General features: G+C 37.4%; 1 protein-coding gene across 2 annotated transcripts in view; it reads left to right on the top strand.

Annotated features, from left to right (window-relative positions):
* The first annotated feature begins 8553 nt into the window (after positions 1 to 8553).
* LOC125239653 overlaps positions 8554 to 17461 on the top strand; it is a 49917-nt gene continuing 41009 nt past the window's right edge. For both annotated transcript variants that reach the window (XM_048147295.1, XM_048147294.1), the window contains exons 1-6: positions 8554 to 9287; positions 11440 to 11619; positions 12110 to 12225; positions 14637 to 14755; positions 14853 to 15019; positions 16093 to 16326. In XM_048147295.1, the coding sequence (XP_048003252.1) occupies positions 9072 to 9287; positions 11440 to 11619; positions 12110 to 12225; positions 14637 to 14755; positions 14853 to 15019; positions 16093 to 16326 (1032 nt within the window). In that variant the 5' untranslated portion in view covers positions 8554 to 9071. The remainder of the gene's footprint in view (positions 9288 to 11439; positions 11620 to 12109; positions 12226 to 14636; positions 14756 to 14852; positions 15020 to 16092; positions 16327 to 17461) is intronic.

Below are 17461 nucleotides of genomic sequence, written 5' to 3'. Positions count from 1 at the left end.
AATACAAACATCGATGACAACACAAATTTAATGCATTATTTTAGAAATTTTCAAAGAAATAATATCACGTAATATATTGCTACTGACTATGACGCAACAACGTGAACAACCTGCGCGCGACAGTATCGAGCTACCTAAATTTTATTGCATATTGTCACTAGATGGAGCTGTCACTATCTGCAGTATACTGCCAACGAAACGGTGCGATTGTGTGCGTTCCGTTCATTGAGATATATGTACTACGTACTATAGGCGACGTTGCCAGACGGAAACTCTGCACAAGCTGACAAATGCGCGGAGTGCGCGAAGCGGTAATTTACGCGTAGAGTAGTAAGTCCACCATCAGATGTGACACATTATTATATTCCGCCTGTCAAAATTATTTATTTATTTATTTATTTACAAGTAAGCGATCACTGCCGCCCATGGACACCCGAAACACCAGGGGTGTTGGAGGTGCGTTGCCGGCCTTTAAGATGGATGTACGCTCTTTTCTTGAAGATTTATCTTCTTCTTTAAAATACAAATATATACTTATATATAACTAGCTTTTACCCGCGGCTTCGCCCGCGTAATAAAAGTATTCTTATTGAAACGTTTACAAAAAATAAGATTTTCATTTGGATCCGTAGGTTTCTTTGTAGGTACATCTGTCCGCGATTATTTCGATTAAGGTAAAGCGGGACAATTCTCGACTGGGGGGCCATTGTAACTGATCTATTTGCTGTACGGTCAGCCAAGAAAGTGGTTTCCCACTTTTCAACTCTATTGATCGAAAAGTGGTAAACCACTTTTTTGGCTGACTGTACCTTACACATATTACTATTGTTTGAAAAGAAATTCTTGCAATGATTGTAGAATTGTTACACAGCAACCACAGCGTAGGTAGTAGGTACGAATATGTATGTATTTTACCTATATAAATATTTATACTGGGGAAACTTCATACAACCCACATAGCCAGTATCTCGACACTATGGTCGGTAGGGTAAAAAGTACTTCCTTGCATTATCGCTTACAATTTTTTCCATTTTGCTTATACTTATTGCAAACGTAAACATATAAAAGGCAAGCAAACAACGATCTTCTTACAGCACATTGAATGTAATAGTTATTACGGATGCAGGATGCCGATGTCTACTTACTAATCCCTTCCCACTGAGCCACCTGCATTTTACACTGCCTAGATATCGATTGCCGACCGATTATTCCGACCCCAATCCCTATTCTTATCCCCGTCCCTATCTCTATCCTTGTCCCCGTCCCCGTCCCCGTCCTCGTCCCGTCCCTGTCCCCGTCCCTCCCCTTTCCCTATCCCTATCCCTATCCCTATCCCTATCCCTATCCCTATCCCTATCCCGTCCCGTCCCTGTCCCTGTCCCTGTCCCTGTCCCTGTCCTTGCCCCTGTCAAATTATCATGCTAGGAGGTGAACTTTGAAAAATCCTTTCTTAGTGCTCCTCTAAGGAACTTCCGTGTCAATTTGAAATCTCTTGAACCAGAAGTAAAGATGAAAACTAAAGCTATACTTATGGCTATTTTGGATATTTTAACCCCATTGCACAACAACAGGGGAGAAAATCTCTTTTCCACGTCATTAGATTTTAAAATCGTTCGTATTTATCGTGATCAGCGACCTGATAAACCATAAAAACGATACCCATATTGTGTTTTTGACTTTACCCCCTTTGCACCCCTTTAGGGGTCAAATTTTCAAAAAACCTGAAACATGTATTTAGTCATATGTCTTTAGGAATCCTCCTGTGAAGGCTCGAATAAAATAGTCAAACTAATCTTGTTTCCCCATACAAACTTTGAACTCCCATTTCACCCTTTTAAGAGGAGAATTTTGAAAAAATTTTCTTAGTGCTCCTCTACACCATATAAGGAACCTATGTGCCAAATTTGAAATCTCTAGGACCAGCGGATTCGGCTGTGTGTTGATATATTATGTCAGTTAGTCAGTCAGTCAGTTTCTTCTTTTATATATTTTTTGATATTTAAACCCCATCGCACTACAACAGGGGAGAAGGTATTTCACTTCCGCCTCGTTAGATTTTAAAAACGTTGTATTTATCGTGATCAGCGACCCAATAAACCGTAAAAACGATACCCATATTAGTTTTTTGACTTTATCACCCCCTTTTCACCCTTTTAGGGGTTACATTTTCAAAAAACCTGAAACACGTCTTTAGTCATATGGTTTTAGGATCCCTCCTGTGAAGTTTCGAATAAAACAGTGAAACTAACATTGTTTCCCTATACAAACTTTGAACCCCCATTTGACCCCCTTAGGAGGCGAATTTTTAAAAATCCTTTCTTAGTGCTCCTCTTCACTATATAAGGAACCTACGTAGGGTTGCCAACTTTTTTTTAGGGAAATATAGTATTTTAGAAAATTCCATCTAAAAAATATAGTACACCGAAATAAAATATAGTACGGTACACATAATCGATAACCAAGTCGTAGAGATCGTTCTTTCTGTCCACTCTAAGGGGCTCCATTCGGTTTTCATCGATTTTTGACAAGTTTTGTGTTGCATTGGTTCTCTTATTTAAGTATCGTCGAAAGTTGTATGGCCGAATATCACTTCCTAACTCACGTTTCGCGCAATTTTATTCCGCCGAATGTTCATTTTCCAACTTATTATCTTATTTGCCAAGCTCACATTTACCAACTTAACATTTGGCCTTTTTAAAAAAGCAAACTTTCATGTTGTCGAATGTTTTACTTAGCGTAATATATAACTAGTTTATTTATTGTATGTAATATACCAATTAATGTTTTATTCAACACCGTGTGCTGATGACGGGAGGACTTACGGAACTAACTTGTTCCGTCTATTGTCCTTTGAGTCGTCGGCAACCCGAACCCTCCTTGGAACTTGTACACTCCTTTTTGCTGTGTACTTAACACAGCAAAAGGGAGTGTACAAGTTTCTAATGGGGTGGCAACGCGCATGTGACACTGTTTGAGTTGCAGGCGTCCATAGGTTACGGTGACCGCTTTACAACAGGCGGACCGTATACTTGTTTGCCACCGACGTAGTATAAAAAAAAAAAAAAAAACCAACAATGTATATGGCGTATTTCGAAAAATATGCAATATTGAGTCTTCTATCACTTTCTAAATGTATTGACAGGTATGCAATTTTTACTTACGTACCTATTAATATTCTTTTAATTTCAATAGTTACCTACTTACTTTTTTTGCAAGACCCATATTAAAAAAAATACCCATATTATAAGTACTTATATTTTTGATGAAATTTGACATTGTTTTAAAAACATTTTTTTTAATGAAAGACTTTTATAAAAATGACTTTTATAAAAATGCAAAAGCTATTTTAGTTTAAACTAATTAAGGCAAAAATTTTGACCAAAGAACCAGTTTCCGTCCTGAAATAGTTCAACTTTGATACTAAATATCACAGCATTAATGAGCTGTGAAGTAGGTACCTAATTATGGGATGCTAGTTTGTTTAAAGACGATTCTGTTACTATGATATGCTTTAGAAACTATCGTAATATTCATAATACCAATAGATTCAAATCGAAGCTCATCGGAGTAGAGAATCCCCTTAAGAAATGTCGTTATTTAATATCATGGAAAAAATACAAATTTTTGCAAACAACGGTGGCTTTATACGTAACTGCAATATTTGCAGAACAGAACGAAGTAATTAAATGTACAGTGAATGCTAAATGTGAATAAAAGCGAAATTTTTTTCAGTATCGAAACGCCGCTCTTGGCGGTTTGACCCTAGTGTAAATTCGCCACTGGCATGGACCCCAAAAATATAGTACTTTTGCGTACTATACAGGGTGTCCCAAGACCATGGGACATGAAGGGAAAGTACCTAAAATATCACAGATAGGATATATTGCTGAAAGAAGACTTTATTTTATTTTTAAAACTTGGTAAAACTGCATTCAAAAAAAAATTTTTTTTTTTTTTAATGTATGGACAAATTTTAAGGCTAAGGAGTCTGCCATGTAAAATGTTAAAATTCATGGTCTTCCTTTTATCTCCGACACTATGTTATTTAGAGAAAGATAATCTTTATGATGAAGCCTATCGATCGGTATGACAAAATTACAGGATGTTTTTTTTTTCTCGTGTAGCGGGTTTGATTCCCGGTTTAACCATGTAATTATTTAAAAATCTATGAATGGAGTTTTACTTAGTTTTAAAAATAAAATAAAGTCTTCTTGTAGCAAAATACCCTATCTACGATATTTAAGGTACTTTCCGTTCATGTCCCATAGTCTTGGGACACCCTGTATATGCTTCATATAGAATATAGTACGCTGGGCCAAAATATAGTACAGTACTATATTATATAGTACGGTTGGCAACCCTAAACCTACGTGCCAAATTTGACATCTCTAGGACCAGCGGTTTCGGCTGTGCGTTGATATGTCAGTCAGTCAGTCAATATCTTCTTTTATATATTTTTTTGATATTTAAACCCCATTGCACCACAACAGGGGAGAAGGTATTTCACTTCCGCCTCGTTAGATTTTAAAAACGTTGTATTTATCGTGATCAGCGACCCGATAAACCATAAAAACGATACCCATATTGATTTTTTGACTTTATCACCCCCTTTTCACCATTTTAGGGGTTAAATTTTCAAAAAATCTGAAACACGTATTCAGTCATATGTCTTAAGGAATCTTCCTGTGAAGTTTCGAATAAAATAGGCAAACTAATCTTGTTTCCCCATACAAACTTTGAACCCCCATTTGACCCCCTTAGGAGGTGAATTTTGAAAATTCCTTTCTTAGTGCTCCTCTACACTATATAAGGAACCTACGTGCCAAATTTGAAATCTCTAGGACCAGCGGTTTCGGCTGTGCGTTGATATGTCAGTCAGTCAGTCAGTCAGTCAGTCAGTCAGTCAGTCAGCTTCTTCTTTTATATATTTAGATAATATATATATAGTGCGGTCAGTTTTTTGGACAAAGCGTAGGTATCCATTGTTCTCTTTTTTCATGACCAGGCCAAAGAAAACAGCAAAAAGTGAGCGTGCTAAAAATACAATTTTACTCAATAACTGTTAACAATCAATAAACAAATTAACTTTTTTTTTAATATTATAGTAACATAATTCATAAAGTAGTAAGTAGTTACCTAATAATTTTCCAAATTGAAATAAATATATTTCGCAAATCTATTAGAGGTGAAACACATTAGTAGGAACAATGAAAATGGCACATCTGCGCGGTTAACTTTTTAGTCTATGACTGCGTCACCAAAATCGCGCAGCCTCGCTCCCGCTCGCGTGTTCGTAGAATATTCAGCTGTCAGCCGATAATATTTGTTTGTGTACGTTAATAATGTAGGTATACGTTTGTAGTAGTGTGCGTGACAAAAATGTCGTCTATTTCTATTAAACAGCTGCCAATGATCGAAATTCAAATTAGTTGAACAATTTCCATTGAAAAAAAAAAAGTTTGTAATGCATCGGTCCGAATTGTGGATATTAGTTTTATCATCTTTTAGTAGATACAATTGAATGTAAAATTATTTATTTTGCCTGACACTCTTGAGTATTTTTTATGCCGTTATTTTAATTTTACAATATAATATTTGGAATATAGTGCTTATAATTATTAAATATAAAACATTTTTTAAATACTTTTTGATACAAAATCATACTTCATTGATTTGGAACAATGCTTTTTATCGGACCTACAGTCAACCAATTGGAACCCTAGGCCACTGTAGAACTATGTCATAGTAACGTTATAAATCAGATTGTAAGAAACCTCTTACTGCTTATCATTTTGACATGGTTGTAGAGTGGCCTAGGGTTCCAATTGGTTGACTGTACATCCGACACTATCGGAAGCGTTTATCGGATGTAGGATGTCGATCTGACACCCGATATCGGATCGGATAATGTGAAAACGGCCTAAGCATTAACCGTTAGTGCGTTTTCACATTATCCGATCCGATATCGGATGTAGGACCGATATCCCATACATTGAAGCCGCCATCTTTGATTTTTGCCTTTGAAATCCTTCCGACATTTGCTACATGCACGACCGATGCGATGCATGCGAAATCAAACCTTATCGATATGGAAGTATGAGACGCGACGATTGCCGACTGGCTAGGATTTCCGAACGCACACGAATGCGCGCTCGGTCGCCGTCGTCGCCGATTTGCGGCGGAGTGGGCCTAGACCTCGACGCGACGCCGCACTTGCGTCGCGCGAAGCGCAACAGCATTTTAAAACATTATTATTGTACAAATATAATTATTTATTAACCACATCTAGAGATGGGTAACTACCCAGGTAAATACCCGACGGTGGGTATTTACCGGGTAAATACCCGATATTTACCTACCCGCGGGTAAATACGCGGGTATTTTAATTTTTCTTCCAAATTTGACGTTTTTAAATGGTGTTTGGCCGAAAATAGATTAATTTAAGTCAGTCTTTGTAATTGTACACATGATGTTTATTCAAATTGGGAACGAATAGGTTGCTATGAGATAAAGAGTGATTTTAGTGTATCACTCCAACTATAAAAATCGTGTAATATCATTCTCTGACATACGGAAATAATTTCAAATGCTTTTAGTATAAATTATAAGTTTGATAAATTAAAACTGTAAATAAAAATATGTGAATAAAAATATTTTAAAAATCTCTTTTTCAAGCTCATAACTCATACATAGTATGTTTTATGACAAAAATGCATATAAACTTTTTTGTAGGAAATTGTGTATACTTTAGTTCGTACATACAATACTTTTCGATATTAATGATAGTTTCCATGAAATATGAAAAAAATACATTTTACCCCCCTAACCCCACCATAACCCCCTCCAACCAGTACTAGGAAGTTTATCTTTATCGTATAAATACGACTAATTAATGCAATCTAAAAAGCACTCATAAAACATATTTTTTAAATTATTTTTAAAAATATACATTAAAAACTTCTGTAAACTTAATTGTATATTTGACTGAACAGTTTCGTTTCAAATTGTGTATAAAAATTACAACCACTAACTTAGTATTTATCTCCATTTTAACACAAATCAGCATGTCCAACATGAAATGAATCTACCCGTCAATTTGGGTAGATACGGGTAAATACCGGGTAGATAGGTATTTACCGGGTAAATACCTGGGTGGGTAGATTGGGTATTTACCCACGACCCATCTCTAACCACATCAGCCCCCCCCCCCCCCCCCCCCCCCCCCCCCGACCAAACTAAACCAAAACACACTACATTTTTGCATTTTTCCCCTCGCTAGGTCGGAAACACGCGTTTTGTCCTTCAATACCAGCAGGTAAAAAGCCACTAGTGGATAAAGTAATTTGACCTTGAATATAGTCATATAGTGAATCTAGTGATGACGATATGTTTTACCACCTGTGGAACTCCTGGAAGCTGTGATAAACGCGTTTTTTGCGTTGTACTTTCCTCGCTATAGTGAGGGAAAATGTTGTTGTGTATCGTGGTTCAACTATAGAATACTTTCGCTTGCTCGTTTTTCAATTCCACACTCGCCGTTAAAATACAACTTTGCACTCTTGTATAACAAATAACTATGTATTTTATATTTTTGAATATATTTTTTCAGACTGGCACTTAAAAAGAGTTTAAACGTTTTTTTTTCTAAAAACCTAAATTTTTCAACAAAGGTTTTACTTTTCACTTTTCGACATCTATCAATGAGAAAGGACCTTTTGTAGTAAGAAACAATACGATTTTTTTATGTAAAAACGATAATGTAAAAACGGCCTAAGGGTTACCAAGGCTCGATCGGCGCGCCTAGTGGACGCCAGGCTTAAATTGTCTGGTCTTGGTGTTTTAATAATTTTATGTGTTTATAGTCGTAATTTATTTGCGAAGTATTAATTTTATATCTGTATTTTTAAATTACACTATGTTGTGGTACCGGGAAGCATATTTTAACTTAAAAGGACGTAATGACAACATTTCATACCATGTTTCAGAAAATAAATAGTTTCGGAGTTTAAATTAAGTTTGCAGTGTTTGCACAATTTTATGAATAAAAATATTACTCTCGAAAATGTTTTATCAAATACGTACTTTACATTTTGTTCATTATGTTTACTACATGTACATTCTTAGCTATTATACTTATGTATTTCTTACATAATAATATTCATTTCCATATTTCTAATTAACTACGCGCCTGCTTTAGAGTGCTTTAAATTTTAACAAATCAATGCATCCTTTGGTCGGGGGCTGGGGCCTCTCAACTCAAGGTCGCCGGCGCCGTGGTCGCGGGGCGCGGGGCGTGGGGCGCGGGGTGGGGCGCCGCGGATCTCGTTCATTCAATTCCGCTTGCATGTGTTGCGGACAGAGCGAGTATATTATACGTACGCGGCGAGCACACATACAAGCCGCACGGCAACGCCATCTAGTAATGTTCGACTTTAAACGTCCATGTGACGTTATAGGTTTAGTGCGTGAAAGCTAAAACAGATGTCGCAAGATGTTGCAGTTTGATGACTATTTCGACGTAGGATACTGATAAGAGTTTTGTTGGCCACGCGTGGCTACTGGCGCCATCTAGCTCTTTGAGTGTGGATTAAATTTAGCCTACAGGTCTAGAATACTTAGGACGGCGCCCATTTTTAGTATGGGATTAGGTATCTGTACTAGTATTATTTGATCTGTGACAAAATGTAATAAAGTGCCATCTACTAGTTAAATGATCAACCTAGCATGGGATAGAATTACATCTACGACGTAGTATAACGGTTAGCTAATAGATGTCGCTTCTATCAGTATATTTTAAATTGTATGCTATTTGAGTAAGGTTTTTTTATGAATAAAAATTCAACATCAATTGTTTTGATATGGACATTTGTAAAATGATGGTGTAAAAATAATAAAATTATTTCATAAATTTATTATCATTGATAATCATGATGTCAATCTGAGATTGGCCAAGCAATATCTTAAATAGCTCTCGATAAGAATTAATTTTAAAAACTATCGAACTGTCATCAATGTCATTATCTCGCTTACAGTTTACAGAGGTTATGGAATATTACTGATATTATCGAGACATGCTATGGAGACCATTCAATAAAATAGTACAATTTCAGTCGCTGCTTTTTCGTCACTCACAAAGTCGTAGTTTTGGTGTGTTCAAGTCAAAATGTCAGTGGAAACATTTTGTGTTTGGAGGGCATAAAGCTGACTCAATGTCGTCCTATAGATTAAGACTTATTTTACGGGAGTACACGGTGACAAGGCTGTGGAATGCCTGCTTCAGAACACAGGTAACACCCTTACCAATCATATTATACAAGTGGTCTTCTTAAAAAATCTTATTGGACTCGAATTGGTTGTCTGGTAAGTGTGTGTACTATGACTGTTATGTGATCAAATATTTTCCTCCTATGTTTATGTTGGGAACTGAAGGTATCAGATCTTCATAACTGTATTAATTTTGTTTTGCTGCCGCAGTGTAATTTCCGTTTATATTAGTTTTAAATTATTGTATACATTGTTATTCAATATGACTTTACAACTGGGATTTAATTAGTTTACAATACAATACAATATTATACTCTTTATTGCACACCTTAACGAACGTTAACGTTGTTAGTATAACCCACGTTTAACACTTTCGAAACCGGGCTCTACGCGGCGCTACGACATTTTCGCTACATACGGGGAAACCCATGTAATCGGCTACGCTTCTACGAGCGGTGTGCCCGACAGTCGGGTTCTTGGTAGCGAAAGTGTTAACCTCTAAAAATATGACTTGAGTATCCTGAGTTCCTGACTGTGTAAGTAGACAAAATAAATAATGTTTAAATCCACAATTATTGACCACTGCACACAGTGCCGGCCCGTGCACTCGATCAGGGTAGAGCGAGTTTGAGTTTGGGCGCCCTTGGGAGGAAGTTCAACTACGGAGGAAAAAAATCGCGAGCGTAGCAAGCGCGAATTTTTTTTCATAGTAATGCCATAATGTGAAGATTAGCGCAATACAAAATTTATGGATTTCATCATACAGAGTAGGAAATGGACAAAGGGTTGAACAGTCTCAGCCGCACTCTAGTATTATATAGTTGTGTGGGGCTGAATATGGATATCATGTACATTAAATAACAACTATAGTGACCAAGTCGGGAAAGCAGACTTGAAATGAAAACGCGAGCGCTGCGAGCGCACAATTTTTCCCATATAGATAACTAAGAGATAACAGATAAAAATAGTAAGCGCGAGCGAAGCAAGCGCGAAATTTTTTCTTGTTGATGAAATTTATTAAGACTCAACCCGCTAGCGGGGAAGCAGCGAGCTTCCAAGCTTTGATCTCCTGCAGAGCTGCAGTCTTTGGCATATTTTGGGGTATTTTGACTTCACAGGGCGCCTATGTTCCCAACTTTTAGGCCTTATATTTCGCCATCAGAGTTATAGTTTAATTTATTCGTTCATACTAAGAGATAATTACTGTGGATTCGATCGTCACCGTCGGGATGCCCATTTCGGTATTTTGTCAATAAGTGCCCTTCGGGATCCTGGTGCTTTAAAGTTCGCTCATCATCTCCTGTGACTCGTACAAAATTGCGCCTATCTGAGACGTCTTGCGCCTTTGGCTTTATGAGGAACTCCGCTTTGGACTGTCAGATAGACTCATATTTTTGCATTTGGGTAGCGACGTAACTCTGTCGTTCGGCCGCGCAACAAAGTGGTTCCTCCTTTTATGGCGCCCTAGCACCCTTTTGAATTTTGAATTTTGTTATAAGTATTATGTTGGCATTGTGGTGCAACTTTCCCCTTAATCCAAATTACAAATCTAGATTTTCAATAGGTAGCTTTCATTCAAGACCATTCTCCTCTCGCCATTTTGTGATATGTGCGCGCCCACGTAATGTATTATTTTTTGTATAGATTTTTCCACATTCTCGATTTTGGCGCCCCCCTACCATGTGGCGCTTAGAGCGGCCGCTCCACTCGCTCTACCCTTAATCCGGCCCTGACTGCACACATATACAATCCATTTGAACGTGGCAAGAGATGTCAAATTTAATATTTCGCACAGGACAAAGTAATCAAACATAAATATAAAAAAATTACATTGAAAAGTTGCAAGAACTGTCTAAGGTTGAAATATCTAATATATATAAGATCTGAAAGATAAACAACCTTATCCTCTTGCTGCCCAATGTGCAATGAGATGTACATTTTGGTTCAATAGAATTTTAATACAAAAGTAGCACTTCTTTTGTCTTAAAAATTTTTAGAACAAATGAAACTCAACTCAATTTAAAATGCAACTAGGATCAAAATATTTGTATGGTGGGTGTTAAACCAGAATTTTAGTGTTGTGTTCCTACCTACTTCCTATTACTGTTGATCAATAAAGAATAATTGTATTGTAAATATTGTAATGTATTGTAAAACTTAACTTTATAAATTCAGCTAGTGAACTCAGTGGTGAAGCGATGTCGCCGAGACCGTGTGCGCGTTTGGGCGTGTCTCCGTCAGACCTTGCTCCGACCGCACCGGACATTGGCCTTCACCGTGGCTGCGTACAACCAGGATGATGAAGATGAAGATGTCGCACCCTGTAGCCAGGATATTAGTGATGAAGACCTCGAGGTATGTTTTTTTCCGAGTTTTTCAATATATGTAATACAGTTGCACACCTCACTATAGTTTACAAGTAATCCATTCCATACTAATATTATAAATGGGAAAGAGTGTGTCTGTTTGTTTGTCCGTCTTTCACGGTAAAATTGAGCGACAAATTGACGTGATGTTTTAAGTGGAGATAGTTGCAAGAGATGGAGAGTGACATAAGCTACTTTTTGTCGCTTTCTAATGCGAGTGAAGCTGGTGGCAAAAGCTAGTATTATAAATGGCAAAGAGTGTCTGTTTGCTTGTCCGTCTTTCATGGCAAAACGGAGTGACGAATTGACGTGAATTTTTAAGTGGAGATAGTTGAAGGGACGGAGAGTCACATAGGCTACTTTTTGTCTCTTTCTAACGCGAGCGAAGCCGCGGGCAAAAGCTAGTCCTATCTAAATCGACTTGTAAACGGCAAGGATTTAATAAATCCTTAATAACAAGTAAATCGTAATGTTCGCAGGCGCTGGTGCACGATTTCGAGTCAGTGGACGAGCTCTCCCGAACAACGCTGTTCTGCGAGGGCTGCCAGCGGAGACTGGTTATCGACAAGAAACAACCTGGCGTACTGTACTGCTCGTAAGTTTTAAACTTCTTTTTATCATGACAATACTGGGGGGTTACCATGACATACTAAAGACGTTCAGTTTAGGTTGAGAGAAAGGGACACAGCTATAGCAGTTACATAGCTCCGTCCCTCTCTCTCAACCTAAACTGAACGGCTTTAGCACGTCATGGTAAACCCCTGATCGATGACAAGTGATATTTCATCTCGTGGAATGGAGCGTCGTTGGCGGATCTTCCTGCGGCGTTTTGGCTAATAAAGACATTTTCTTTCTCTACTCTTGAATTGCACATATTTGTAGCTTTAAATAAAACTGCGATATACGAGTGTGTCGGATCACGTCCTTTAATGCAGTTCTGCACACGCGGCGGCGCGCGAACCCGACACCTCACGTGGCAGGGTCGCCATGTGGTGCGGGAAGTTGGGCGTACAATTAAACACAGTGAATGCGGAATAGCCAATAATACTGCGGAATAGCTAATAATACATTAAAAGACGCGATTCAATGGTTTGAAATAAATAATTTAAAAATCAATATAACAAAAACCCAAGCTATGAATTTCTGTTCCTACAACTCAAACCCATCACCTTTACAAATTAAATATGATAATTTAATAATTGAGATGGTCGATACGGTTAAGTTTCTGGGTTTTAATATCGACACTCATTTAAATTGGAAAGCCCATGTAGATCAGATTTGCAAAAAGCTGGACAGATTTATCTTCGCGCTCAAAAAACTTAGGCAAACGGTGTCCACCGATGCGGCCCTGATAGCATATCATGGTTACGTCTCCTCAGTTTTAAACTACGGATTATTGTTATGGGGGAATTCTGTGGACTCTTAACGAGCATTCATTATTCAGAAGCGATGTATTAGGGCATTAGATAACGCGTGGTTTTTAGAAAGTTGTAGACCTTTATTTAAGAAATTCAATATTCTTCCACTACCGTGCCTCTATATCAGAGATGCATGTCTCCACGTTAGGAATAACCCCAGCCATTTTGTTAATCGTAGCGATTTTAGCACAAGACATACAAGGGCACAATACCAAAACCTTTTACATCAACCTTCCTGCCAATCAGCCATTTACAAAAAAAACTGCTACAACATGTGTATAGTCATTTATAACAGCCTGCCCGATCACTTAAAATTAGAAGATAATAATTTATTTAAAACTAGATTATCGAAATGGTTACTAGACAATTGTTTTTATAGCGTTAAGGAATATTTGACTCGTGAAGCTTAATTGTAATTGTTAATAATTCAGATTTACTACTTTTAATTTATTATTTATTGCAAACCTTTGACATTTAAAATCATTTTAGTTTATTTAGAAATTTAGAACTTGCAGGACACCTAATTAATTTGTAATTTGTTTATTCAATGTGCATGAGATAAATTATTTAATATTAAAATGTTAAAAATTTGCACGCCTGCATGCAGGTTGAATATGCATGGAAAACTTAGCCATAAGACCTACCTTGTTACCATATTCAAGCAAATAAAGATATTTCATTTCATTTCATTTCATTTCAATAATGACTAAGGTTTTATTTAATAAACACCTAATTTATAGTAGTACAAATAGCAAGGTTGCATTATTACTTACTTATGAACAAACTCCTTACACTCCCGACCATAGAGGAATAAATAAGGGAAGAGTTGTAAATCCATCAGTAAATGCAAGTTATTTGTAGTGACATCTAGCGTCATCCACGCGTCAACTGGCGTAAATTATCAGTACTGCTACTTGTCAATAGATGTCGCGACGAACGAAAAGACTAATGCTCACCAATTTTTAGCTAATATTACAATAGTATTAATCAGTATTCTGTTTTCAATTCCTTCTGCTTGTGATATAAGTTATAAACTGTCCTAATATTATTTTTTTGGCAGACGAGACAGTGGTACCTAGTATCGAGTAGTGGTACTGATAATTCGCGATATTTGACGCGTTATTGTCGCTAGATGTCACTTAACTATGCCTATAAAAATAACTAGCATTTACTGATGTATGGAGTTACAACTCTTAGAATAGAATAGAATAGAATATTTTTTATTCGAAAGCACACAGATAATAAACAATTTTACACTGACATAGAAAAGTAATAAAGTGCCACGAAATGGCCTCACCTCAGCATATTGCTGGCGACTTCCAGCGCTGGTCTTCCGGTGAGACCATTAAGTGAGAAAAATCACGGAAGGTAACATACAAAAGAAGAAACATAAGGAACAAAAGCATAAATAAAAAAAAAAACTAAATAAAACATGACAAGAATAAAAACATGGCTAGACGGACTTTACTTTTTGATGGCGACCGAACCTGAATCGGTCCGGTCTTCCCTTCCCTTACTTATTCCTCTATGTCGAAAAGGACACAAATAGTATGTATATAATTATCACAAATGGTATCTAACATTTCAGATGTTCCAACGCCCAGCCTCCGCTGATATCCCAGGATGGGTGGGTGCCTTACATGGAGGCTGATGACGTCATCATATGGAGGAAAGAGTACAAGCCAGGGGGACTCTTCGCTTACAAAGGTAACATTAATCTATAATTTTACTGAGTTCATTTGACACGCTAAGTAGATACGTTTGCTTGATCTACTGTGTTGACAATCAACTTTATTTTTTACAGTATACGGACGCTACAAAGACCTGAAAGCCAGTGATTTCGCTAAAATCCAGGTAGATGCCGCATACCGCCGACAATGGGACGACGCCGTCGCGGCGTTGTCTATAGTGGAGCCAGAAGCCAACGGGGTTCGATCCCAGACCGTGTTACATTGGGAGGTGCTGTGGCCGGTATGTACCCACCATAAAAAAAAAAAAAAAAGGTATTGCAACTCATGAGATTTCTTACCGAAACGCAGTCGACATCTAGCGTCGAATAGCGGAATTATCAGTACCACTACTTGACACTAGGTGTCAATTTAGTGTCACGTCTTTATTATGAGATAGGAGCAGACAGGTCGCCTGATGGTAAGCGATCACTGCTGCCCATGGACTAACTAGCTAGAAATTTTCGACAGTTAGGCTTTTCTTTCCTCGCGACATCTATTAACAAGTATAAACAACTAGCAGTACTGATAATTCATGCTACTTAACAAAATTAGGCATATCTTTAAATATTGCAATAAAGGTTTTTTAACCCCCGACGAAAAACGACGTGTCTGTCTGTCTGTCTGTCTGTGGCATCGTAGATTGGGATTTCGTTTTTAGGGTTCCGTAGTCAACTAGGAACCCTTATAGTTTCGCCATGTCTGTCCGTCCGTCCGTCCGTCCGTCCGTCCGTCCGTCCGTCCGCGGATAATCTCAGTAACCGTTAGCACTAGAATGCTGAAATTTGGTACCAATATGTATATCAATCACGCCAACAAAGTGCAAAAATAAAAAATGGAAAAAAATGTTTTATTAGGGTACCCCCCCTACATGTAAAGTGGGGGCTGATTTTTTTTTTCCCAACGTGTGATATATTGTTCGATAGGTATTTAAAAATGAATAAGGGTTTACTAAGATCGTTTCTTGTTAATATTAATATTTTCGGAAATAATCGCTCCTAAAGGAAAAAAAAGTGCGTCCCCCCCCCCCTCTAACTTTTGAACCATATGTTTAAAAATTATGAAAAAAATCACAAAAGTAAAACTTTATAAAGACTTTCTAGGAAAATTGTTTTGAACTTGATAAGTTCAGTAGTTTTTGAGAAAAATACGGAAAACTACGGAACCCTACACTGAGCGTGGCCCGACACGCTCTTGGCCGGTTTTTTTTTTGTTTGAAAGCAGAATTAGTCGAGAGTGTTCTTTGCCGTGTTTGATGTAAATCGGTCCACTATGTCGGTTTTTTTATATGAAACTTTTTTAATATTTTTTTTTCAGAGACTATTCGCCAACCGTGACTACGTCTACCTCCGCCGTCACAAAGAGTTCGACGTCCAAAGCAAGTGTCTCGCCCACAAGGACGCGATATTCACCACGCCCAAGCTCGAGCCGTGTACGACACCGCACGAAGAGAGGAGCAGTGTTCACTCTCGAGCGAAGCTCAAAGCGCAAGAAATGGAGAGAAGTGAGAGGAAGATAGGGAGCGGTAGGAAAGAAGAGAAGGTCAATAAGGTTAGTAAAATCCATACTAATATTGGAAATGGGAAAGTGTGTGTGTCTGTTTGTCCGTCTTTCACGGCAAAACGGAGCGACGAATTGACGTGATTTTTATTTATTTATTTATTTATTTATTGTTTATTAAGAAACAAACGGTTGTGTACAATCATTTTGACATTTATATAGTAAAACTATATTAAACCCACAGTTTCCTTAATTAATTAATTAATTTTTGATTTTTTAAGTGGAGATAGTTGAAGGGATGGAGGGACATAGGCTACTTTTTGTCTCTTTCTTACGCGAGCGAAGCCGCGGGCAAAAGCTAGTAATAAATAAAATAAAAATGTGCCGTTGTCAATTAAAAGGTACATGTTGCTAATCGTCGCTTAAGCCAAAGAGGATCAAGTATAATTAATTGAAATACGGTTGTACTCACGTTATTATATCGCTATTCCTGCAATATGTCTCACGGAAGTTTAACGTGTATAGGATCAAGTATTATAGAGAGTTACTGTCAAAGTAAAATGTGTAATCACAGGGCATAGACTGCCATCTCTCGACACAGGCTTAAAACTTTTAAACTTCAGTTTTGACAATTTGGCCCGTATTCTTAGCTTGATATGTGTAAAAATGTCAAATATTAATATTAGCGTCATCTAGCCGAGCGTTCGTAAGGTGTAACGCCATCTAGGCCACCGTACTTATTTCTATATGAGGTACGTCTTTTTTCTTAGACTGCCGCTGTCTACACGGAGTTAAGCATGCTTTGCTTAATCATAAGGACTGTCTGTGTATTCGCGATAATATGGTACCTTTTACTTTAAAACGTCACAAATAATATAAAACAAGAAGTGTCATTAAAAAAACGTTATTTATCACCTATTTGAGGTATTAAGCCGATGCTGTAGCATTCATAAACATAGCAAAAATATCAGTCAAAATGGAGATTCAAAAGTTTTAACTCTGTGTCGAGAGATGGCGTTCCATGCACTGCGACTACACATTGTAATTATATCGATCCTCTTTGTAGAATGTAATGCGGTGTAATTGTAATAGATAAATACCTGAATACATATAATTTTTGTATGTATGTATGTAAACACTTTATTGTAGATAAGACAAGTTTGGACAAAATACGGTATTGTAACAT

Source organism: Leguminivora glycinivorella, chromosome 26 (assembly GCF_023078275.1).
Source record: "Leguminivora glycinivorella isolate SPB_JAAS2020 chromosome 26, LegGlyc_1.1, whole genome shotgun sequence".
Taxonomy (NCBI): Eukaryota; Metazoa; Arthropoda; class Insecta; order Lepidoptera; family Tortricidae; genus Leguminivora; species Leguminivora glycinivorella.
Note: the sequence above shows the minus strand (reverse complement) of the source record. Positions and strands in the feature narration are given on the sequence as shown.